At 38.5% G+C, this 24,966-nt stretch overlaps 2 protein-coding genes and 1 non-coding gene across 3 annotated transcripts in view; 2 read left to right on the top strand and 1 right to left on the bottom strand.

Moving 5' to 3' along the window:
* LOC105839065 (muscle-specific protein 20) overlaps window positions 1-24,966 on the top strand; it is a 26,659-nt gene extending 1,693 nt beyond the window's left edge. Inside the window, exons 2-5 of the mRNA XM_036286486.1 lie at window positions 10,001-10,082; window positions 20,118-20,247; window positions 24,020-24,140; window positions 24,438-24,966. Coding sequence (XP_036142379.1) covers window positions 10,001-10,082; window positions 20,118-20,247; window positions 24,020-24,140; window positions 24,438-24,629 — 525 coding nt within the window. The 3' untranslated portion in view covers window positions 24,630-24,966. The remainder of the gene's footprint in view (window positions 1-10,000; window positions 10,083-20,117; window positions 20,248-24,019; window positions 24,141-24,437) is intronic.
* Window positions 1,760-6,084, bottom strand: LOC105829522 (muscle-specific protein 20). The gene is made up of 4 exons (XM_012668441.3): window positions 5,965-6,084; window positions 2,620-2,819; window positions 2,403-2,523; window positions 1,760-2,054 (listed from the first exon to the last, which is right to left on the bottom strand). The coding sequence occupies exons 1-4, from the start codon at window positions 5,968-5,970 to the stop codon at window positions 1,875-1,877; spliced, it is 507 nt and encodes a 168-aa protein (XP_012523895.1). The 5' UTR covers window positions 5,971-6,084; the 3' UTR covers window positions 1,760-1,874.
* LOC114255068 lies at window positions 8,684-8,824 on the top strand. Its single transcript, XR_003626381.2, has one exon. It is a non-coding gene; the product is annotated as a U4 spliceosomal RNA (small nuclear RNA).

Genomic DNA, 24,966 nt, shown 5'->3' with positions numbered 1-24,966 from the left:
AGCGTGTCGAGGATGACGCAGTGGCAAGTTCCCGATTTATTTACAAACAGTGAATATTTTTAAATCTGCGTGGGTGCGAAGATAAGCATGACGGAGCGATAGAAGATAAATCGCGGCGTATGTGACGTAAGAAAATCTTCCGTTCGTTCAACACTACCCAACTGTATTTTCTTATGACACTTTTATCGTAAAATGAAACTTGCGTATTAGAGAATCCAGATACGTTGGTTGATAAAATTAAAATTTTTTACAAATAGCAGCTGGTACTTAATATTTATTACACTTATGTTAACAATATTGCAAAACTTAACAACATATCGGTTCGAAATTTTGTTTTCACGATTGATTTTATTACGTAGAATTATTAGCGTATGAAGGAACGGGTTGTCGTGAATATTACATGAGATTGGCTTAGTCCCAAATTGCAATGTTGGTATTTCTAAGACAGTTTCCTCGTTACATTTGTTTGTGTTAATCGCCCGCACCGTTAGCATTAATTCAAAAATTTATTTATAGTCTGCACATTTCCATAATGCATTTCAAAACCGCTAAATTTTATTTCTATGGTAAATTACACGAATTAATTACTAGAGAATTATAAAGTACAAAATAACACAATTTTTTAGAGATAGAAAAAATAGATATAACTGAGATTAGAATTCATTTACTAATAATATTCCATATATATATATTATACATTTGTAGTAATGATATCAATTTTTTGATTTACTAATTTAATTGATCAATTTATCAAAGAAAAGATAAAAGATTTAAATAAAATTTAATTTACAAAATAGATATACAAGATAGATATACAGATTTATAATATAATTTTGAATCGCCTAACGCAAAATATTACAGAGATAAAGCTGATTATCGTATTGCAAAACTTTATAATTATTTTATAAATATTTAAAATTTATAAATTAATTAGTTTTTTTGTCTCTATTAGTATAATGTTACAGTATTGCATTTGTGTGTATGTGCTACGTGTATGTATACATCACGTAGTTTGCGTGTATATGTGTAAGTTTAATTATGTTAAGTATGTGAACAATATATGCTTTCTAATTCAGTTTTATTTTTAAAATACATTTTGTAATAATATTCTATTTCAAAATTGACAAGGAAACAAATATATTTTTTAATTATTTATGTATTTATAGTATATATTTAATTAAATATATACTGTATAAAATTGCTATATAAATGAAGAGTATAATTTGTAATTATGCATAAATGTTGTTCGTATAGATAATAATATATTGTGTGTGTATGTAAAAAAGTAGGATAAAATATATAAAACGTGTCCGTACGATATCAAAATATGATGATAGAAAGAGTTCGTACTTACATGCAAACTACAATTGTTATGTATTCATATAAAAAATATAATTTTCCGCGGCTAGATAGAAGATTAATAAATATTACTAATCTATTGATATTTGGAAAAAAGAATAGAAAAAAAATAAATGAATTAACTTTTAAACGTCAACGTATTTAAAATCGAAGAATATAATAAAGTCAATAATAAATAAATACTGTAGAGATATATCTGTGACGAAGTAGAAGAAAAGATTATTTTCATAACAGAAAGAAGTATCAATATAAATTATTTGATTTTATTTATGCCAATAATAATTTGCAATAAAAAACGAATAGATGTTATTTATACTTTTTTTGTGAAACTTTTGAATTTGAAAAATATCTAAAAAGCGTAATATTTTTATTCCCTCACACACATTATGCGCGGTTAAAAATGCGACTTATTTCAATGATTTTATTGTATCATACACTTCGTGTTCGATAGTTTAACCAATCATTGTAGATGTATGTGATACAGTTGTATGTCAATTCATTTCTATAAAAAAAATTTACATATGTCGAGTATTGCCGAAGCCACCGTGACCAGCTTGGCTGGCACCTTTATTATATCCCATCTGAAGATTCAATTGACCCTCGCTAGCACGAAGCTGATCCTCGGTGAAAGTTCTCTTGTTCTCCTCTGCCATTTTTGGTCCTAAACTTGGTCCGGTCCAATTATGTTTCTGCGTCTGTTATAAAAACATTTATCCCAATTGAACTTCATAAATACTTAATAATCAAAGTTATAGCAATTGTGACTTAAAGTGCTGACTTTATATAAATCAAACGGAAGATTTCAATTCTTTCCTTATTATTTTCTGTACTTCAACAAAGAGTATTTTCAACTATTCTTCTAGTATTCTAAATTTAAAAAAAAGGAATATTTTCTGAAAAATTAGATATAAAAATCTGTTCCATTAAAGTTTTTTTTTATCTTTTATATCATGTATTATAAAAATATATTTAAATATCTCGTAATATGTAATTACGATTTTATAAATAATTGATAAGTCAAATTATTATTGTAAATTACTCACGAGTCTTCCCAGAGCGTACAAGCAGAGGGTGACTTGCGGGATATTACGTTTTTCAAAGAGATCCGCAGTCTGGAAAATTTCCTCTTGCGGGACACCGTAGTTTTTGATCGCCGCCTGAAATCTATTAACAACAGTAATATAATATGCTGATTTTTATACAATATATAAAAATCACTAAGTGAAGTACGATAAAGAAAAATTGTTCGCTTTCGCTCACCTTTGAATGTTTTCCATAAGCTGGAAATTGGTGCCCTTAGTTTGAATCTTCTTGACCGAACCGGGCGCAAGTTTATTGATTAGATTGCAAAGGATCACACCATCCTTCAAAATGTCGTCGTAATTTCCTGATGGAAGTTTCTCGCCCAACACAGCTTCGATCCAAGCGAGGACCTCGGCTTCTTGTTCCTTGTTACGTGGCTAAAAGATTTAATATAATTAGAGTAGAGATACAAAGCCAGCTTTTTCACAGGCGACAACACGATTAACACACCGCCTATTCTCTCATTGTATCAATTTACTTCTGAATACGTTCCCACGCAGGTCGCGTGCACGTGAAACGCATCGTAAACGTTTTCTGGATGCCTTAAAAATGGCTGTATCAGAAATAGATCACGGTGTGAGTGGCGGTGTAGAATTACTCGCGTAAAGTCCAACATCGAAAATAAAATACGGCGACTGATTTCTTGGCTTTTACGAAAACTGGCAAAGCGGTGTTAAGCCGTTGAACATCTGTTTCGCAGATCCGAATGAACTTGAGCTTATAAAAAAATTGCAATTTTGAATCGTATATACGATGCATCATCTTTCGAATAGTTTGAAAAGTTTTTATGTTAAAAAAATGTACTGATGTATACACACAGGAAAATTTACTCATACTAAGAAAAGCAGTTTCTCATTTTTCCCTTCTTTTAAGTAATTATCTTTGCAAAGTATATCTCTTTGATAAATACACTCATTTACTTGAAACAAGTAAGATTTACTTAAGATAAACTTGAATCAAATGAGTATCATTTATTTTAAATAATTTATAAGTTTATATATCCGCAAATCTATCGTAAACTCGTCACAAGTAACAAATTTGTTAAAAATATATTCCGAATATCCTAATAATTTACTTTATTGCTTTTAGTTTTTCTTTAATTCAATTTTTGTAATATACTTCGAGAAAATATAATTTTTTTCAAGTATATGATAATGAGTTATTGAAGATTCAGTTGTTATAAAGGAAAAAGTAATCGCTTTTCTTAGCGGTAGAATAAATATTTTTCTGTGTGTATGCACATGTTGTTTCCACGAGAATAATGATATTATATTGTGTACCAAAACTGTAAAAGTTAACAGTGATGTAGGTCTGTAATTAGATGCGCTTTAATCAGATGCATAAATTTCACAACGATTTCACGGCAAATGTTTTATGAGAAACGGATAGTCGGGCATCTTAATGGACTCTCGCGCGTTCAGAATTTCTTAAACGTTCACACGGTACGATTTATGATACGGACAGCTGTCTGACGCAAACGGGATCTGGCATCTCTCGGCCGGAGCTATAAATCAGTATTTATAGCAAAATTAAACGGCGATCCTGAAATGCGTGGATTCGAATCGCCGTGATTGTTTCGCGGTTTCTCGCGGCTCGCTCGACCGTGCGATATTTTGGGAGGCGACGGATGTGTTGTTTGGATATCGTCGGTATATAATGGAATTGTGCAATTCCGTATAATAACATCGCGATCACAGCTCTGAGAACGGCGCAGCTGTGGCAAGTATCTATATCTTGGCATGCAGGATTTAGCCAAAAGATCGCACTCCCCTAATGAAGCCGACTTTAATTGATCACCTAATCGAGCACTTGATTCGCATACTACATTGTACGATTCGCTTACGATTGCGCGGTAAAGAGAGACTTAAATTTAAATTAAATTGAAAATCAGAGTTGTATGGATTTTGAGCGAAGCGACGAAAACGTTTTTTTCTTCCTTTTTTTTTTAAGGATCGCGTCAGCGGAGCAAACGTATCGCGAATTACATCCAAGACGTACTTATACAGAAAGTGGACCGTGATCTATCAAACGAAACTTTACTACATGAAAGTACGTCGACTTAGCAATTCCGACTTTTTATCTGCGACGTGTCAGACGACCGGCAAAGGCAACGTGTTCCTGTGCAGCATCTCCACTCGGGATGGTATTTTAAGATTCATTTTCAAGGGGAGCGGCTTTTCCGTTCGCGAGATAGCGGCTTCGCCGTTTCCGAGGACGTTTCGCGAACGTGACGCCGCGGCCGCTCACTAAATTTAAAGTCAAATTGGATGAGTCCCGCGTTTGTACGCGGTTCGCGTCTCTAGCGAATTAGCTGGCGACAGATCAAGCCGCGCACCTGTGCCGGAGGCGCGCATCATGCACGCCGTTCGCGCGCCTCCGCGCATGAATTGGACGTTACAATCGAGCGTGACGCGTTACAGCGGACGGCATCCAGGAATTCCGCGCGCGAACCCAGGATTCCATAAATCCACAGCCACTTATGTAATAAATTAACTGCGATACGACGTAAGGCTGTTATTTACTAATTGATTCGCTCACGAGGATAACAAAAGTCTACCGAACTAGCAAATAATTGGCTGCGTTTGGCAGAATAAGCAGCTTTGCGACTGTTGTAAGAATCTTCAATGTCTAAACTAATCGTATTAAAAAATATATTGTAAAGATGTTTTTTTTTCTGCTTAACGCAGTTAATGATAACGATATATTTGCAGGCATCTAATAATAGGAGAGGGAAGGGGAAAGGTATAAATTTACTGTTTTAAATCATAAACGCATGCAACGCAGCACTTTTTAATATTTCGGATAAAATACACATCAGATTATCTCGCTGGTTTATTTATCGTAAAAATCGATCTTATTCTTAAGGATCATCAAGAATTTAAAAAACATATTGCATTTTTCTTCCTGATATGAGAGAGACAGAGATAGTTACTGAGTTCCTTTATAGCAAATTACCATCTGGACAAGACCACACCCAATACCGAAACTCATCGTTCAAACTACCCGCTGATATTCTCTGAAACTGTTTTGGTTCCGCAGCTTCTCGGGATAACGGCGAAAAGTCTGCGTTGCATAACGTTATTTATGTTAGGATATAAATACACCGGATGTAGAGAGGAAAGACATACATCAAGGAGGAACACTGACGTAAAACGATGTATCAGAGTGACGGATTGAAACGCAGCTATAAATATTATACGAGTCATACGTTAAAAGCTTTCGAATGATCGGTAGTATCGAACTGCAACAAATTGTAACGGCAACAAATTGTATTCTTGCAATTTGTGTCTATTTACAAGGTACATTTGACGGATTTTTAGACCGTTCACTCTTTCCATAGGTAACGTTACAGAATTACTACTAAAAAGTTAATTGCTTCTCTGATGAAGAAAATTATAAAAACTCTATTCTCGAATCATATATTAATTACATATTTTTTATTTGTATAAAAAAAACACACATTAAAACGTGGATTGTTTATTAGAAATGTCAGAACAGCCAGAACCGGAAGAGAAAACATACCGGCATTCTGTTGCTGCGTTGTTTCCTCGACGGCGACGACGACTTTTCCGCGTGACTTTGAAACTTCGATGTTGTCGAGTGGAAACTAAATCGGACGCCGCGCGTCGCGACGCTATATGGCGTTATCCCCTCCGCCGATATTTAAGTGCCTTTGGCTCGTTGCCCAGTTTTCGGGCGGGTGCTCTCACACCCCCGCTCGTAACCAGATCTTGACACCGCGGCCCTATTTACAGGACGCGGCGTGACCCTAAATTTAATTACGATTCGCATTTTAGACGGGATCCGCGGGGAAAGCCATCTCCTGGTGTCCATCGTATTTTATTGCGTATTTTACAACAGGCACTAAAAGCGCGACGAAAACGAAATAGTGCCGTGCGTAAATTCCAGTAAGAACATATGAGAAGAATATACGAGAAATGATGACTGGATAAAACGATTTTATTTGTACCTTTGAGACATGATGTTATTCTGCATGAGAGTTTGTTAAAAATATGAATAAATCATTAATCGTTTGATCGAACAAAAGTGCATTTTTTGAAAGGAGGGCGAACTTATTTAGTACGTAAAATTAATTTAGAGAGCAGTGTATAGTGTTTTTTTTTTGTTTAGGAGGCTACTTTTAACAGAATTTCGTGATTTGACAAATTAGTGAGAAAGTTTTGTGACTGACAGCTGTGTAGTATCTTGATGTCGCACTCTATTTTTAGTACATACACGATGCGTTCTGCGAGCGCCTAATGTTAAATATTCGGCGTTCTTTGTTTGCGTTTGCAAATTAATTGAATAGTTTGAAACGCATAAAGAATCAATTCAACGAGCCATTCAAACGGTATTATTGTACGCCCGATCTCGCACATTAACAGATGGAGCTTATATTCTTGCGCTTAACGTCACATGTATAAAGAGCGACGAAAGATATATATTTTCAGAAAGATTTAAACTTTATTTAAAAAAACGACACGCGTTTCCGCGAATATTCGCGACTTTTCGTCGCTTTATGTTGTGAAATAAATAAGAAACAGCATTCGTTTATTTCTCTTCGAGCAATTTGCTTCGTTTAAACAGTGAAAAGCAAATTCGGAGCTGCGTGTTACGAAATATTGCTCCCAACTTCTGACGAATTCCCCGAGTATAGAATATTTCCGCGAAGCGAATCGGAAAAGTTCGAACAAGTGGGTGCAATTTGTCGTACGTTTAGCACACATAAGACATTCGCTAGACGTTGATACGTGAACGTGGTAATTTCTGGACTCCGGCCACTTTGAAGGGTGATGCCACTGCCGAGTTTAGATTTTGTCAATCGTCGCTATTTCCAAATTTATCGTAACTCAACGAATCTGCGTAGACGTCTGGAGCAACTTACTGATGCGTCCGTCGATGCGAAACATTACGCAACAAAACGCAATAACAAATGGCACGTCGTCGATAATCTCTTCAGAATAAATAGATCCGTTTCGTGAGACATTTCAAAAAGCCTTGGACGTTGATGCGATAATAAATGTTTGAAAAAAATTATGTACACGAAATAGGATTATTTTTAATCTTTTACGAAATATTATTACATTATTCTACGATTATTGAAGTATTGCGTTAACTTTAAAGTACCTCGTATATCAAGTATTAAAACAAATATTAAAAATTGGAAAATTATATCTATAAATTTTTCGTAATAAATTTTCTACAGACGCTTGTAGTATCATTATTAAATTTACGATCAATTTAATTTGTGATATTATTTCTACACTGAAAAAAAGTAATATATCCAATAAGATATGTAGTTGCGGACTACTAACTACAGATATACTCAGTACAATAATATATGCTATTGCAATATCAACATTGTACTTGCATTAATAGTAAATATCATTGTATTGAGTATTTTATGTAATTAGCAGCCCGCAATTACATACGTTATTAGCTATATTACTTTTTTTCTGCGTAGCTTTATATGCTAATAAAAAAATATGTAATAATTGCAACTATAATTGTATAGTAAAATAATTATAGTCAGAAATATTATTTTTATAGTAACTATTACAATAATATTAATTTATATTAATAATTGTACTATAAATTATACAGCTTTAAAATATAGTACATGGTTATTATTACTAAATTTATAATAATAATGACTATAAAAATATTCCTGACTATAATTATTTTATTATACAATTATAATCACAAATACAACACATTTTTCTACCAGTGATTGCTAATATCAGATGCCATATTTAATGTTTCTTTACCTATTTATGTGATTACACTTAAGCAGTTAAGTTAAATTATTATTGTACAATGTATATTTATAAAATTATATCGCAATAATATTGAAGAGGAAAAGAGAAAAAAAAGAGCACGACATAACGAGAGATAAAGATATCGAAATCTAAGCGGCACTGAGCGGCACCACCGCGCGCCGTTTGAACATGCGCGCCTCCCGAACGTGCAACCTCCTACCGTCATGCGATCCTGTTCGGATATATTTTCTTGCAAATACCCGGCTGGCCCGACATTTAAATTATCCATTAACAATGAAATTTTATACGCGTAGAATGGACGCGCGAGCTCAGTACGCCCGTCGCAATGTCAGTTATATCATTTCGGCTGCTGGTCCCCTTAGTTCAAGAAACGGCCGCTGCGAGGTGCACGCACGTAACTTTCTCTGTATTAAAATCACCACTCTTATACTATGAATACAAGCTCGTGAGGATCTTTCGTCAGCTTTGCGCAGTGGCGATATCGTAACCAATGAAGTTCTACTGAGGTGCGATTATTGCTAGTTGAAAACTTTTACCAATACCCCGCCATGACGATGTGAAATACCATCGGCTACGGCAATTTTTGAAAGTTTCTGCGGAAACTGATAATTTGAATTCAAACATAAGAAATAAATCTTTACTATAGAATAAAATTTTCAACTCTTCTATTCTTCTTTTAAAGATAGAGACAAATATGGAAAAGTGTCTTCAATCTTAAGATTCTTGACACATACTTTCGTTCCATATTCTAACTTTGATTTTTATTTTTACATATGTAACATGTTTTTCTTAGATGCTATTTACATACAGTTTTCTCTCTCTCTCTCTCTCTCTCTCTCTCTCTGTCTGTCTCTCTATACATATATTTCTATATACATATATACATATAGAAATATACATATATTTCTATATACATATATACATATATTTCTGGTTGCTTGGCTCTTGACCGCTGCTGCCGATCGATATCCGGAATGGAACAGCTGACTCACGGTTGAGAAGTCTACCGGGCGATGCGTGTAACACTATATATATTGTTTTATTTTAATTTATATATATGTACATTAAATTTATTTTATGTACATTATATGTACATTGAATATATATAAATTAAAATAAATATCAAGATTAAAAAACAGAATAAATTTTTAACAATAAAAACAATATGCATATAAGGATACACATATATATACAATTTATCTCATATCTTAATAGATAATATTTTTGCTACACTTTTGTAGCGCAACGCTGTTGTAAAACAAAGTAAAATATAAAGATAATAATACAATATAATTATAATACTATAATAAATTAATATTGAATATTTAATAATAAATTTTTGCTTAATTATCTTTATTACAATATTTATTTAAAAAATATAGGTTTTATTATCTTATAATTATTTTATTCTCATTTTTTACTATTTATGAAAAAATAAAGTAATAATAATATTATAAATAAATAATTTACTCTTTTTCAAAGGAAACATAATAAATATAAATTATGTTTTTCTTACTAAAACATATTTTTGTCTCTGTAAAATGGAAATTAAATTTTTTAGTTAAAAAATTTCTTACATGACAAAATAAATAATATTTATTTCTTTTTTTTATTAATGGTGCAAAGTTTTATCGAACCATTCTTTTTCTAGACAAAATTTTTTTTAAGTAATGTATTATCTACATATCGACATAAGAAAATAAAAATTTTCAATTTGTTATATTTCTTTTTTATTATAGCTTTTCGTTCTATAATATTAAGTTTCTTTTTAACCACAGGTTGCTGGTAAGCGCGAAGCAAGCCAAGAAGCTGAAGCTCAGCAATGGATGGAAACTGTAATCGGTCGAAGATTTCCACCAGGTGACTATTTTGTGATGTTTTATCTTAACTTATACAAATTTTTTAAATATGCATATATACATATCGTATTACTTTTCTTACACTTTTTAAGAAGCAAAAGATTTTGTAGTAAAATATTACTCATACATATTTCACGAATGACAATTAATGACCAGATTTTTAATATTTATTATAATTTTGATATATATAATTTTATAATTATATTTATATAAAGAGAGAAATTAAATAATCAATTATTTGTTGCTCTCTTCGGAAACATATAAAAATTAAATAAATTGTTTATAAGACATAATTTTTAAATTATGTACTGCACTGCGTATATTTAGCGCGCTTTTCTTTCACTTAAAAATTAATAAAGACGATGCTCTTATAAAGGCCATGTATTTAATGGCTCTACGAACGCATATGAACTCCTGTTCCGCGTAGGTGACGCGAATCCGAAAGCGTTTCAACGTTTTCATCCCCGTCGGGACGACGCTCAAGCCAAGGGGTGGAAGCGCAAGCCGTTATCTAACTAGAATCACATAATTGCCGGATACAAATGTCAGGCTGCGTGACGTCGCAAAGGTTAAGCTTCGTCGCGAGGTCAGTTCCCCCGTATAGTACATCCGTCGTGTAATTGAAAATGCAACGGTGGCGACGAGGTACACGTTGCATAACGATATTGATCTCGAGCGTCTGCAGCACAACGTGCGACGTAATGTAGATACGAACGTAGGTACAAACTCGCATGTTATGCTTCACTGTGGTAAATGTAAATGTAAATACAATGTGTAAACGCATTAAAAATCAATCGCGTGTTATTGATATTATTTTATTATTATTTTTATTCGTGTCCGAAAAAAAGAAAACAATGTTCGTATTTTAGAACAATTAATTTTTACATATAAAACTTATTGGACACTTATTGGCACACGGATTGCGACGAGCTTTTATAGAATTCTCTTCTGAATATAAGCTGAGCGTAATTAGAGGCCTACGTGTTAGCGATTTTTACGAGATTACTAAACTTTACCCGAACTCACAAAGGGTAGTTCCACCCTCCTGTTGCGTTATACTCGCCTGGCAAAACGCGCGCTTTGTTACGTCATTGCGAGCCACCCTATCGAGTATGCCCCGGCGGACAACCCTCGATTCGACATACACCCCTGTTGCGACAAACACGCCAGGCGTCGACGCAATCGGCATTACTTCACGTACGTTTGCGCGTCTCCGCGTTTACTCTTTCCACTAGTTTCTCATCTACAGTCTAAATAAGGACTTAATTTGATAAACGGATTGAAAACGTACATCGTAGAATCTGCGAAATCAATAACATATTCCTAATAATATATCGCCAATATTCATAACACTGTAAAGCGATGGCTACAGATAACAATTCTTACTTGAAATACTATTTTCGAACCATAATTAATGGAAAAAAATATTATCATAAAAGAAAGAGAGAAAAAGAAAACTAAAGAATTTTCTAAGTTACTTGATAGTTTGTAAATATATAAATAGCTTAAAATTTTATTAATTTATTATATATTATATATATTATATTATTGTATGCATACTAAAAAAAGTATTATTTTGTAGAAAAATTTGTAACTTATTACTGCAACAGAGTTACGATAATTGTATTTTGTCCATTAAAATTAATCAACCGAAGTGTGCTATTGCATATATGTAATAGATTTAATATAAAATTACACTTCTTACAGATTTAAATAAACGCGAATCGAAATAAGGTACTTTTCAATTAGTAAGATCAATAAATTGTTCGATGAGTTTCTCACTGCCGTTTGAGCTATCGCGAGAGCTCGTCGCGGGCGTTCATCGACCAGCCACCGCAAGCGTGATCTCGTTTCTATCGCGTTCGCCAAGACCCTCGGACATGCAGGAACTCAAGATGCACCCGATAATGCTGATTATGTCGAGTGTTTAGATTTAACGAGCCTCCACCTATGACTGTCATCCTGGTTGTGCTGAGGACGTGGTGGAGGTGGCCAAACGACGAAACCACCCCCACTCGGGCACATGATTAATCCCCACTAGGAACCTTCGGTACCTACGGCCATCTAAGTGGGGGTTTTCTCGGCCCCCACAAGAAAGCTCTCTTGAACGAGTGGCAGCCTGGTGTTCGCGAACCTTGAGCGTACCTGTCGGAAAACACGCGGAATCGAGTGCTCGTAAAAAAAAGAAATTCACTTTGGTTTCTAAATTGGTATCGATTGCGATAGAGAAAATTTTGCGGCACGATTAATCTTTTCTAACAATCTAAATGAACTTTTCATCAAATCTTTATATATATTTCTCGAGCTGTAACGTTGATTTGCACTGACGTTACTTATATTTCTTCCTTTTATTTTTATTTTTTCGTGATAGATGTTACTTCTAAGTCTACTTGTCTGGTAAAATGTGTCGTAAAATGATCGTTATTAATAAGTATTACAAATTTATTTTAATGTTTATTCCAGTATAAATTAACGGGAAAAGATAGTCAAAATCGCGAATTAAGATAAGCTGTCATCAAATAATAAACTGTGCCGCAGAATTACTCATTGAAGAAGACAAAACTCTATCACAGAAATATCAAGGCTGCGAAGGTATGAAATGACGATATTATTTAATATCTTTATTTCTATCCATCCCTAAAAGAAATGACATTTCGCTGTTTCGTCTTCTTTCTGCTGCTCTGGTGCTTTGAGAACGTATATTCGGTATTCATCGGAGTCCTATCTTCGATGAATTGTGTCTAGGGATGATCCGGATCACAATGAACGATATATATGTTACGTAGAGCTCTACGCGAGGATGCGAGCCGGATAGTCGAAGCTTTTGATGTTATTGACTCGTTTAAAATTGAACTTAAATGGTCTCACGGTGCAATCACGCCCCTCTTGCCGCGCTCCAGGCGGTTCCTGATCCGCCCTAGACACTGGAACCCTGATGCACGCGCAGCGGGAGTTTGATGGGAATTTCAAGGTATCCCACGGGACTTCCAAATACGGATGGTAGCCTGCTCCCGGAAGCTCGCAAGGCATGCTTGGCACGATCCTTGTCTGATGGGTCTCGATCGCGAAATATCACATTAACGACTTTGTCGCGACTTGTCTTGAATATTAATAACCGACGCGTGTCCCCCGAATAATCGAGTTATATCCGAAGCTAGTCCGCAAACCTTGCTGAACAGCAGTTTACACGTTGCGTATATTTTATTAGGAAAAAAATTATTGAGAGAGAAGTTTTGTAAAATTTTTGTACATTTATTGCACTTAATATTGAAATTTCTATTGTGTCGATTACGAATAAAATAATACGAGCAACTTTGACATCGATATTCTTTTATATACGCAGCAAAAGATACAAAAAATAAAAATAAATAAATAATTAAACATTAATGAAAAAAAAAAATCGCGATATTAATTAAATATCAGCATTTGAAAATTGTTTTTACATTATCGAAATTATTTGTTACAAGCAAAACAATTAAAAGCTTCTCGTCCTAATTTTCAGTTTAAGTTACATCAAATATCTTGTGAAATGTATATCAGAATTTATTTATTGTCGCATATACGTATTGATAATGCTTTTTCATAAATACATATTTCTATCGTGCCGATCTCGGCGTCGTCGACAAATATTCCTGTTTTATTTTTTCGTGATTTACGTTTTACAGGCCTCGAACGTTAGAGCTGATAGTCGACGATGCGTATTGATTTACCGTCATCTGTACATCATGTTACGTCGTAGGGACGCTGGCGTACCAGGGCCGCATACGGCACTCCGGATGGTCGTAACTTGCGCTACTAGTTTATATGTCATCTCTCTTTCTTTCACTTCTTACTCCTACTTCTTTCGCGAACAATTATATCCGTGTTTGTTGTACGTCAACGATCGAATAGCGTTCACAATAAATGACCGACAAATTCTGATCAGCAACTTTTGTCCTTCGAAGTATACGAATGTTGAGTTTCATTTTCAGAATTTGGTCTATCTAAAGATTCTAGAATTCGTCTCTTGTATAAGGAAAATTGCAATATCATTACAATTACGTATATTAAACAATCGTGTAGAATTGAGTGATATGTATAGAGGCACAAGGGCGAGCGTCATTTGAATTTGATCTGCTCGGAATTGCTGTCCGCTTGGATAAGATCATCCTCGCACAAAGCGCTCCAACGTAGTCAGACTCTCCTCCATTCGAAGAGATAATCTCGAAGCGATTTGTCATCAATGTGAACACTGCTTAACTCCCCGGTAATACGCGCGACGCTTCCAAAACAGAAGAAACGTCAGTCATCCGTCCGTCACGGTGGCGTAAGTCGCTCGGGTGCACCAGGGCACCAGCAGACGTTTGAGGGATTTATAGGGTGTCCCGCCAACACCCGTCGCCGACGGGTCGATTCGCTAAATTACGACCCCACGGCCGCGCGTTACGCCCTCCCGTCCTCTCGCTAGCACTCTCTCGTTCCTCTCCTCCGACCCTCCGGGTCAGCCGCGATCATTGAGAATCATCGAGTACGTTCTCGTCATGTGACGCAGCGTGACGTCACGGAAGCTCGCGCCTACTAGGGAAGTAACGGCGAGCAGTAGATGAATTTATGGGGATGGATACCTTGTTCCATTCCGCGCGGAAGACCCTGGTAAGCTCCTCTCGCGTGCGTCGCGAGAACCGCCGACGAGAGGCCGAGGGGGTGAAGGAGGACCGCTAAGAAGAACTCCTTCAATAACGAAAAGAAGTCCGCGCGACGAGCGACTGGGGGTCGGCCGATCACTCGAGGATGGGCCGCGAGTGTCAGTTGTCCGTCAAGAGATCGTCAATGACGTCATTCCGAGACGAGCCTACCAGGATTACAGCCCCGAGCTAGATTTACGAGCGTCGCACGATCAACAGGTGGTTCGCCGCGAGTTATAGGTGATGCTGGCGCACGCGCGCGCCGGCAGATGGGGAGGGAGGAGGAGGAGAAGGTAGCGAAAGAATGTTATGACATGACCACGACCACGAGGACGTGCATTGCCACCTGCGGTGACGATCATCGTGAGAACGTCAACGTGACTGCTAACGTACATGACAGGAAAATACACGACCCTGAGTGGTCGAGCATCTCGAGCGTTTTGATTTGTTTTTGTTCCCCCTGCAGCTTATTCTAATGATATTCTAATAGCTGGAAAAATTATGTGCTTTAAGAGATGTGTAATTGTCATATTCTATTTAAAACGGCAAATCGTATAATTATTTTTTGAACTTATTTTATATACAATATTTTTATATACATATGTATTTTTTAAAATTAAACTTATATGTTCTGATTTTTCTAGCCTTTAGCTGCTCCAGGAATAGTATAGATCTTTTATGCGTTTAAATGCATTTTAATCGGATAAGAAATAGGTGACGAAGACTGAACACATCTTAATAACGATAAATACTTACGTCGAGATTTATTAGCAGTTAGAAACGAGAGAAAAGCGGCGTGATCTCGGATTCTGCGTACAACGGTGCACGTCGAGTTCCCGCGAGACCTGTTGCCACGTCGGCGGTCGTAAATTCAAGCGCAGGATGTTGTCCTGGTGAAAACCGTGCCTGTGACGTCTTTATGACATGAGTCTGACATTTAATCGATACGACGGTGACGCAAGCGCGTTCGTCGCGTCTTTTTCTCTCCGACGCGACGGGTCTTCCTTCCTTCCGGAATAGAATGTCTAATCTAATTTGTGATACAATCGCTAGCGAGGAACGCAATTTAAACAGAGATAATTGTCACACGATAGAAAGATATCTAATCATTAATAGAAATGAAGCTAAATTCTCACAAAAATCAGTCTTCCTTAATTCGATAATTGAGCAAGATTAAAAAACTCGTAAGTAAATTGAAATAATCATCACACGGTTATTTAAAGCCCAGACAAGTTTTCGATGACCAGACGATACTGGATAATTTGTGTCGTCGATATCTGAAGTCGTTGCTACCTAACGCACGGTTTGTCGAAACCGCTCATTAGCGTAGCCTGCAATTTGGCGTGATCTCCCTTATAATGCAAGATCTTTCTCGGTGATTCCGCATCCCGGAATCCTTAACGTTTCACAATTCATTATTCACAGCGTTAAAGAATTGCGAACGGGCAGCGGGAGATCCGCATCCGGAGGCGTGCCATCGATTTCACGTCAAATTCACCCAACATGACGACCGTGACGTGTCAACGTAGCAGGATAGTATCACCCGCGGGAATAGTCCCGATCCGCCGATACATATTTGTTGCGTTCCGGGATTTTTTCCCCCGAAGACAGCAGGAAGACGCACGGCGTCTGAAAACGATCAGGCCAGCATCACGCGCGGGCCGCATCCGCGGGAAGAAAAACGGGCGAAAGACGGGCGCCGATGCCGCGGACGACGGGCGTCCCGTGAAGGCGGCCCTCTATCGATTTTCTGTCATCTTCTCGGGTTTACGACATCTCACCGCGTTTCGACACTACCAGGAACCTATCAGCATGTCACGCTTGTTTATCCTCTGGCGGGACAGCCGGCCCGCGCGCATCGGCGCGCATCGGCGCGCATTTGTTTGTCGAAGAGAACACCGGCCGGATGCTGCCTGGATATCGTGGAAAAGCGGAGGTGTCATACAGCGTGAAATTCGCCCCGCCCGCGGAAAGAAACGTCAATAAAGAACGTTCTCGCCTCCGTTCATATGTCGAGACACTTTGCGTATCTCTCTCGTTTCTTAAGATTATTCGAATTTGATTTGTAACGAAATTCCATCGGAGGATTTCTCTGAAAGATATATATATATATATATACGTAAAAATTCTTGAGGATGAGATAAAAGATATCTTTTCGATAACATGTAATAAATGAGATGCTTTCTGCTCTAGATAAAAGAATTTCTCATTAATTAAAATTGCTTGCCTTTGTATAGAACGTTTATCTGTATTTTTAGTAAGAATGTTGTCTCAGATTAAAATTCTGCTTCAAATAATCGATTAACCGTTCTTATAATATTTATGACAAAGACAAATTCAGTTCTGCAGTAAGTAATAATAAAATAAATAATGTTTATAAAAAATTTGACGTGTGATTGTCGTAAGAACATGATTTCGTTAAACGTACACATTTGCAAAGATTGCATTTTATATTGATAATTAGATTTCACAAATTACTACATTTTATTCGTATTATATAGAATTAGCCTCTCGCTATTTGGTGTTCTCTTTGTTTGCACGTTTGATTCATGAGGATCCTAGGGATAAGGTTCTTGAAGAACGTGAGAGACTCGAGTGAAGAAGCGAAACGAGAGGTTCGGGGAAAGCGGAAACGCGAACGCGACGGAAGCGCGTAATACATCCCTGATACCAACCGAACCGTCCGCGCTACACAAAACGAGCAACAGGTCTTGTTCTTTTCTCCAATCAATTCTTTCTTCGAGCTGAAGCAAATCCCGAAAAAGCAAGTTTTAATTAAATTGGGATCCCGATGACCATTTCAGAAAGAAAAAAATAATATGTAGGAAAATTCTTTCTTCGAAAAAATTAAATTGTGCCGAAATTTATTAATGACAGTGATCCGTCGCCGCTTCGAGCGTCGTGGTATAATTAGGTTTGATCGGAATTGCGATGGGCTATCCAGAACCAATCGCCTGTCGATGGCTCGTCAATCGAGAATTCAAGTATACGACCAGCCGCGTACTAGGCGAGCAGATTTCGGGGTAGGCGTTTTAGCGCGATCCCCACCAACCCAAAACCACGTGACGCATCGTCCTTGCAGGATCAGGCTAGTAGTCTTTTAGACAGTTGGCACGTGTCCTCCCGCCCGAAAATATCCTATAAAATATCTTAATTTTTTTAATTAACGAGAAATTCTTTCATCTTGTTTGTCACATACTATCGAAAGAGTACTTTTTGTTGTTTTATCCTTCAGATTTTTTATGTAAATACACACTGCGAAATCTTTCGTTCTAATATCGCCGAATTCGTGGAGCGTAGCATAAAATGCATAAAAAACTTTCAAAGATTTCTTTTCTTTGTTAAGTATTAGATAGCATCATTCTGTCGGATTTTCTGTCGGATTAGAAATAAAAAAGATTCCGTTTTAAAGTTTTTTCAAAGAATTCTTGTAAGAATATATTTCGCGCGATGAATGGTATTAGATTCAAACCTACGATATACAGAAAATACATAAAAGCAAGAGGAAACTATAGACGCGAGAAACTACGTTGATATTCTCGTATAAATGTGTACATTACGACAATCTACTACATCTAGAGGATTAAAGCGAAGCCGTAAACTGTGTACCTGCTGCAGCTTTCTCATTACGCTTTCTCATTGCTTTCGGAATTTTATACGCGTCGCTTTAATGAAATGCTTTTGTTAGTTCTCGCGCGCGTATTCTTCGCGAACCGTTTGCATTTTGCTCTGAGCAATTTTTCTGGCATTGTTTTAAATGTTAAAACAAATTATACAGGAAGACGGAAAGTTATCTGCAAAGCTCTATTGCATTTTATCTGAATTATTGTGACAATTGCGACGACGTGTGTTCTGCACCCCGACTGTATCCATGTATTAACGATTCAGCGTGTAAGGCTCTCGCTAATTTGGTACAGACGAAAATCGGAGAACGGAGAGACGCATCGACGCGATTAACGCCAATCTCGTGGTTATTGGAAAACTCGTACGAGGGCGAGGGGAGGGGGTGAGTTATGCCAACTGTTGCTTCGGGATGCCGCGCGTCGATACAATTTGCCACGGCAGTGGCGGTGGGAGCGGCGACGCGGGTGGCGGTGGTGGCGGTGGCCGGCGGGCAGCGTCGCGCGCCGATAGATTGGATACATCGATACACCGGTTGTATCGCTGACGTGGGGGAGGTGGGCGTAGGAAGGGGAGGGAGAGCAGCGACAAAAAAACGCAATGACAGCGCGACGCGGCACGCACAGCTCTTGCGGCGGGCTGCGCCCCTAGGAGTCCGAGACGCGTCGTGTCTTTCGAATGGCGACGGGCTGCGCATCACGTCGCGGCGAGACGCTCGAGCGCGCCGGAGGCGGCCGGCCGCCGACGGGGAAGACGCCGACGGCGGCGTCGGCGGTGTTGGCGGGCGCCGGTGTCGCGTCCGCCGATCAAAGCGAGCAAAAAGTGCGCGCACCCGCAAGACGCGGCCGGCCTTTCCTGATTCTTCGTTCGACGTAACAAAAAATGCCATGCCCCCTTGGCTCGCCTCTTGGCATAATGGGGCGCCATGAGCGAGCGCTGGTTGCACATCCGACCCGGTCGTTCGCGGTTATTATTTCGCGGTGAATCTGTTCGATCCTCCCGACTGGGCGGATCGCGACGGGGAGGGAGCGACGGATGGTGGAAGGGCAGGTGGTATCCATTCAGCGTGCGGTGTATCGAGCGAAAAAATGGCCGATGGCAGGGAGACCACGTGGCGAGTTCGACGTTGATAAAACGCCGTCGGATTCCCCAGCGCGCGAAAGTCAAAGCTCATCTCCCTGACTATCTATCGCGCAAGCCCCTGGTTCTCCCGCCTCTCTCTGTCTCTCTCTCTCCCTCCCTCCCTGAAACCGCGCGCGGTTTTCGGCGAGGAAGGAAGGGCGTCACTTCTGTGATCCTGGTGCCGCCGTGGTCATCAACATTCTTTTCGCCATCGGGCGAAATCGCTCTCCTTTTCTCTCGAGGCTTTCTCCATGTAAATGCGTCCGATAAATGCGACGGTGTTCTACTAGCAAAATACAAGCTCATTGGAGAGTTTCAGATCTTTCCCTCGAAATCTTTACACTAGATCTTTCTTGAGGTCCTGGGAAAAATGTACGCATTTTTTACCGCATTTTTAATCAGGGAGGACAACATTAATTTATTATTCCTCAGATTGTATTGTGACATAATATTTAAATTTCGAAAGAGATCACGTGTCATATATACACAAGTTAACCTTTGTATATCTTAAAAATAATTTTTTTTTATACCTAAATTATAGCTTATGGCTTATAATATATTTGTCCTTGCGAGAATTATATCTTAAACGATGAAATATAATGTATATGTTCACCTGCTTTCTAATATAGGCGTGAGTTATGAAGACGCTCTAAGGGATGGCGTTCTGCTCTGCATGCTGATGAATAAACTGCAACCCGGTTTGATCTCCAAGATTAATACCTCCGGTGGAGATTACAAGATGATGGACAATCTTAATCAGTGAGTATCACTTCATAACTAATGCAAGACCGCTAGAAAAAAAAAGAAATTATTTAAAGAATGAACGAACCACACAGAACCGAATATAATAACCAGATGGATTGTACTATCTGCTAATATGTTCTCTAAATAATTGATTTATATATTTATTTTAGTTATTTTAAAACATTGATGATATTAATTTTGCTATAAGTATTTCTTCTCTTAAAACAAGAAACTGATTTAGTTGCATCAGTGATTGATATGTTGAAGCAGTTTGCATTAGTAACTTGTAATGTTTTATCAGTGATTGAATTCGAGAATCAGTAACTGGTAATGCTTCTCAGTAGACATTCAGTTTAATAAAATTAATGAGTGTAGTCAGTTACCGGTAATACTTTTCAGTTGATATTTCATTTATTAAGTGATCAGTAACTAGTAAAATTGTTTCAATATATTGATTATTTATTAGTTATTAGTTAATATCAAGTTTTTTATTAGTTCTTTTTGGAATTTTTTTCTTAAGCATTATAAATAATGAGGTGTCTTTGAAAAATTTAAGAGATACTCAACATGGCATTATTAAACGGATTATTTAATATGATTACATTACTAATTATTAATTAACTTATACGTTAATAGTATTTGTATTGTCGTTTACTTTTTAAAGTTTAATTTCTTTTTCCATCACGTAAGACGTTATCCGCGATTAGCGCGAGACGCGAGGGATGCAGATAATTGCCATCGCGCGGTGAGGGGCTTTTCTCCGCTTAACTCTCGCGCGCGGCGACGACGCGCCTTCTGTGCGTTCATGGTTCCCTAATCCGCCGTCGACTTTACGCAATCGACAGTGTTTTGCGTCAATTCCTCGACTGCGGAGTATCGACAACGCCGATCAACGACCGTCTCGTCGCGAGTCGAGAGATTGTTGACCCTCGTGCGGATACTCGCGGGCGAGTTTCGAGAATCGCGCGCGATATCGCCGGTGCCGGTGCGATTGGGCGCGAAACGCCCCGATACGGCGACGGGATCCCGCGACTCCTGGCGCGTTCTGCTCGCCTGGCAGCCGAGAACCGACAAAGTCTGAGGTCGGGACCATCGACTATACATTGGAGAGCGATGAAAGTGAAAACGATAGATATATGTAGACTCTCTCGCGTTACATAGCGCGGCCGCTATACCGAGCGCGCGGAAGGACGAAAATTCTCCGTGAGACTCCATACGTTATCCTTGCATCATCGCGCGCTCTTCTTCAAACGTGTCGATCCACGCGCGCAATGAATTCGGTGCTATACATTGCAAATTAATTGCGTGATCATTTAATGATAATTTAATTAAAAGTTCGCTGAGAGTTTATCGAGGGATGGTTGTCAGTCAGTTGCAGTGTCTCACGTCTCGTAAGCTCTACAATATAGTATTTCCTTCTTCCCGGGATTCGAATCTTTCTTCTGGTCCCTCAAGTTCTCTGCGCCGCTCGCTTTCGCAATACCTATAGGCAATCGTCCGGCGCTATATTTATTTGCACGGTCGCAACCCGAAAATAGGGTATCCGAGTCGAAACGCCTGTAGCACATTGCTACAACCCTGATGAAGTATTTGCCCGCGAGGAGGTGATTTTAGGAGAGCGCAAAAAGAAGCGCGCACCCTCGCCGCGCTTTTCCGCTTTCTCACCCCTTTCGTCGCTCGTCGGGATAAACGGGATTGCGCTCCCTTACGCCCGCCGGATAGGAGACACACGTTTCTCGCGGACGTGACGGTCTTTTCTCTCCCCGCCGAGGGTCCTCTGTCCTTCCTGGCGAGGAGGGTCGGCGCGCGCGTCCGCGGTGTCTCGCGCGCGTCGCCGTCGCCGTCGGGCGCATTGCCGTGCGCATGTCGCGCTTCTTCGGCGTTTGGCGCGTTTTGAATGTTTAAGAGCGCGTCCCCGAGGTAGTGGGGCGAACGATGCGCAGCGCGGCCACTCCGCGTTACTCCCTTTCTACGCGAGTAGTATGATCTCGGCGAAGGTTGATACGCCGCCACCGCCGCCGCCGCCGCCGCCGCAGCCGCCACCACCGCTGGCCGTTGTCGCTCGCGCTGGCGCGCAATTCCGCCTACCCGCGTATGTCTTCGCGCGCGGTACGCGTAAGATCACGCGAGGAGTACGCTGCACGGCGAGGAGGGATCTGGCGTGCCGCCCGCCGCGGACAGGAGGCCGCCTCATGCGGCTCTGATAGACGGACCGCTCGTGAGCACTGACCTGCCTCACGCTCTCCGCTCGACGAGCGCAACAGGTTGCAGCGGATATGCCATGTCGTGGTCGCTTGATCGATCCACGGTTTTGTCAAGGATTCTTGTTAAAAATTGTCCGTCGTCTCGCGGGAGCAAATGGCTTTTCCATTCTTAAAAACTGAATCTCATCGTATCATCCGAGATGATACGAAATCTCATGATTTTTATTTATTCTTTATTTCCCTAATTTTTAAATATATTCCTTGATAATAATATATATTTAAATACTATCATACATATAAATATATATTTATCTCTCTTAAAAAAGTTAAGTATATAATTATTAAATATATTTATACTCATTACACAAAATCCTATATTTTCCACTGTATATATTAGAGTGTTTCCTAAAGTTAAGTTCCTATAATAGAAGATCATGTATAGGACGTATCATAAAGGCGCAATTTGAATTTCGTACTCTTCGATGAAGTGACGCAAGTTCTTTTTCGTTCCTTCAATTGATTTATGCCCGTATTTACAGTCAGACGTTATATTCAAGGCCTCCCTAAGTTTATCCTCAGATGCTCTATAAATCTTGTTATTGGCTGAAAAACATCTAAAGCTAAATTTAAGGAGGCCTTGTATAAGGAATGACTATGAATACGGGCATTAATATGCGGTGCTCATCGCGTGCGATAAATTGTTTCGTTATTCAATGCCTCATATGCGATAGACGCGTCGAGCGTCAGGAACACATCAGAATGAGCAGGCTGAAATATGAAGCATGTTTGACGTATGCCAAATATTTCCCACATGTTAGACGCTTTCTCGCGCTATGATTACGATTCAGCTTTATATCTCATATTTATCATTTGGTACAAAGTTGAAAACATTAAACTTCTCACGCTCACAATCGTCAGATGATTTATCTTCGTTCTGCAAATATACAATTAATATATTGGATATTAATCGGAATTATCTTCGGTAAAAAAACAAACTACCACTAGATTTAATAAAAATTGTATAGAAAAATCACTAGTGTAAATTACACGAATTTCCATACTTTTTGTATCTATATCGTAGCGTGACCGGCGGGATGGCGTCAATCGTCTTCGACGGTTGGAAACGGAGAGTGATTCTGCTATCCTGTTAAACGGGCACACGCGACACGTCATTACTGCGACGCGGAGAACAAAGGCCATCGCCTTGTCGTATTCGCAGCCGCGGTCGCAATTGCGTATCGCACAGCCCGTTAATTACCAAGCGGCGATAATTAGCGACTGAACAATAGAAGCGCGTCACTAGCCAAAGGCGACGCCCAGGCGAACAGCCGTATAAAGGAGTTGCACGTAGCTTGCGTCTCTTTTGTTTCTCCCCCGCCTTTGTCTTCCCTCCGACTTGCCGTATGGCGTGTCCCACGACTCTTTCTCGTCGCAGGGGATCCTTCGGTACCTCTCTTTTTCGCGTCTTTTTTTTCGAAACATTCCGTTCATTAATTTAAATATGTGAAACTACGTCAATTTTTTCATTTCTTTATTGAATCTATGTAACATGTAAAAGTGTCTATTCCTGGTCTCTTTTTCAGGTTCCAAAAAGCCTGCGTGAAATACGGAGTACCTGATGTCGATCTCTTTCAAGCTGTCGATCTGATTGAACGTAAAAATATCGCTCAAGTGACGAATACCATCTTCGCCATCGGACGAACTGTAAACAATTATATATTATATAGATAATCTTACCATTTTATTTCTTTTATATTAAATTAATATTTTATAAGAAAATTTTATATAGTATTTAAGAAATCTAAAGATTCTTTTAAGAAAGATTTTTAAAAGAAATATAGTATAAGTATATGATTTTCCAGGATTTTGTTTTGCGAATCTGAGAAGGAATAAGTAACATTTATATGAATTAATCATACACTTTTTACAATTATTCAATACAATATAAAGTATCACTTTTAGTAGTAAGAAAAATATTTATTTTTTTTAAATAATTTACAGACATATAAGCATCCGGAATGGCGCGGTCCCTGGCTGGGACCGAGGCCAGCGGAGGAAAACAAAAGGTCTTTCACGGAGGAACAGCTAAGAGCTGGCGAAGGACTCATTGGTTTGCAAGCTGGTACCAATAAGGGAGCTACACAAGCTGGACAAAACTTCGGAGCTACGAGAAAAATACTCCTTGGAAAATAATTCATAGAATTCTTTTTTATCGCTGTTAGAAGTATTAACGCGATGTTTTTAATGAATATACCCCTTGTAATACAAAGTTATTAGAAACGTTTAATTATATTAAGCGCTTAATTAGATTCAGTGCTTTTATAAAAAAAATATACAAAGTACAAAGAGTGAAGTCTTTTAAAAGCCGTTAGTATATCTGTCATGCAGCAGAAATTACGTGAATAAATATCAACATATAAATGTTAGACACGTCAATTATTGTACTTTTTACGCGCGTTCACTTCTAGCACGAGTGTATCCGACGAAATGTACTTTATGAAGAAATATACGACAATGCATCGAGAGAGAA

Source organism: Monomorium pharaonis, chromosome 4 (genome assembly GCF_013373865.1).
Source record: "Monomorium pharaonis isolate MP-MQ-018 chromosome 4, ASM1337386v2, whole genome shotgun sequence".
Lineage (NCBI taxonomy): Eukaryota > Metazoa > Arthropoda > Insecta > Hymenoptera > Formicidae > Monomorium > Monomorium pharaonis.
This window is presented reverse-complemented; position numbering and strand designations above follow the sequence as displayed.

What these genes read in the sequence shown, in the direction of transcription:
- LOC105829522 (XM_012668441.3), bottom strand. An exon ending in CTTATGGAAAACATTCAAAG is followed by an intron (nt 2,524 to 2,619) that starts GTGAGCGAAAGC and finishes TGTTGTTAATAG; the next exon opens with ATTTCAGGCGGCGATCAAAA. An exon ending in TGTACGCTCTGGGAAGACTC is followed by an intron (nt 2,055 to 2,402) that starts GTGAGTAATTTA and finishes TTTTTATAACAG; the next exon opens with ACGCAGAAACATAATTGGAC.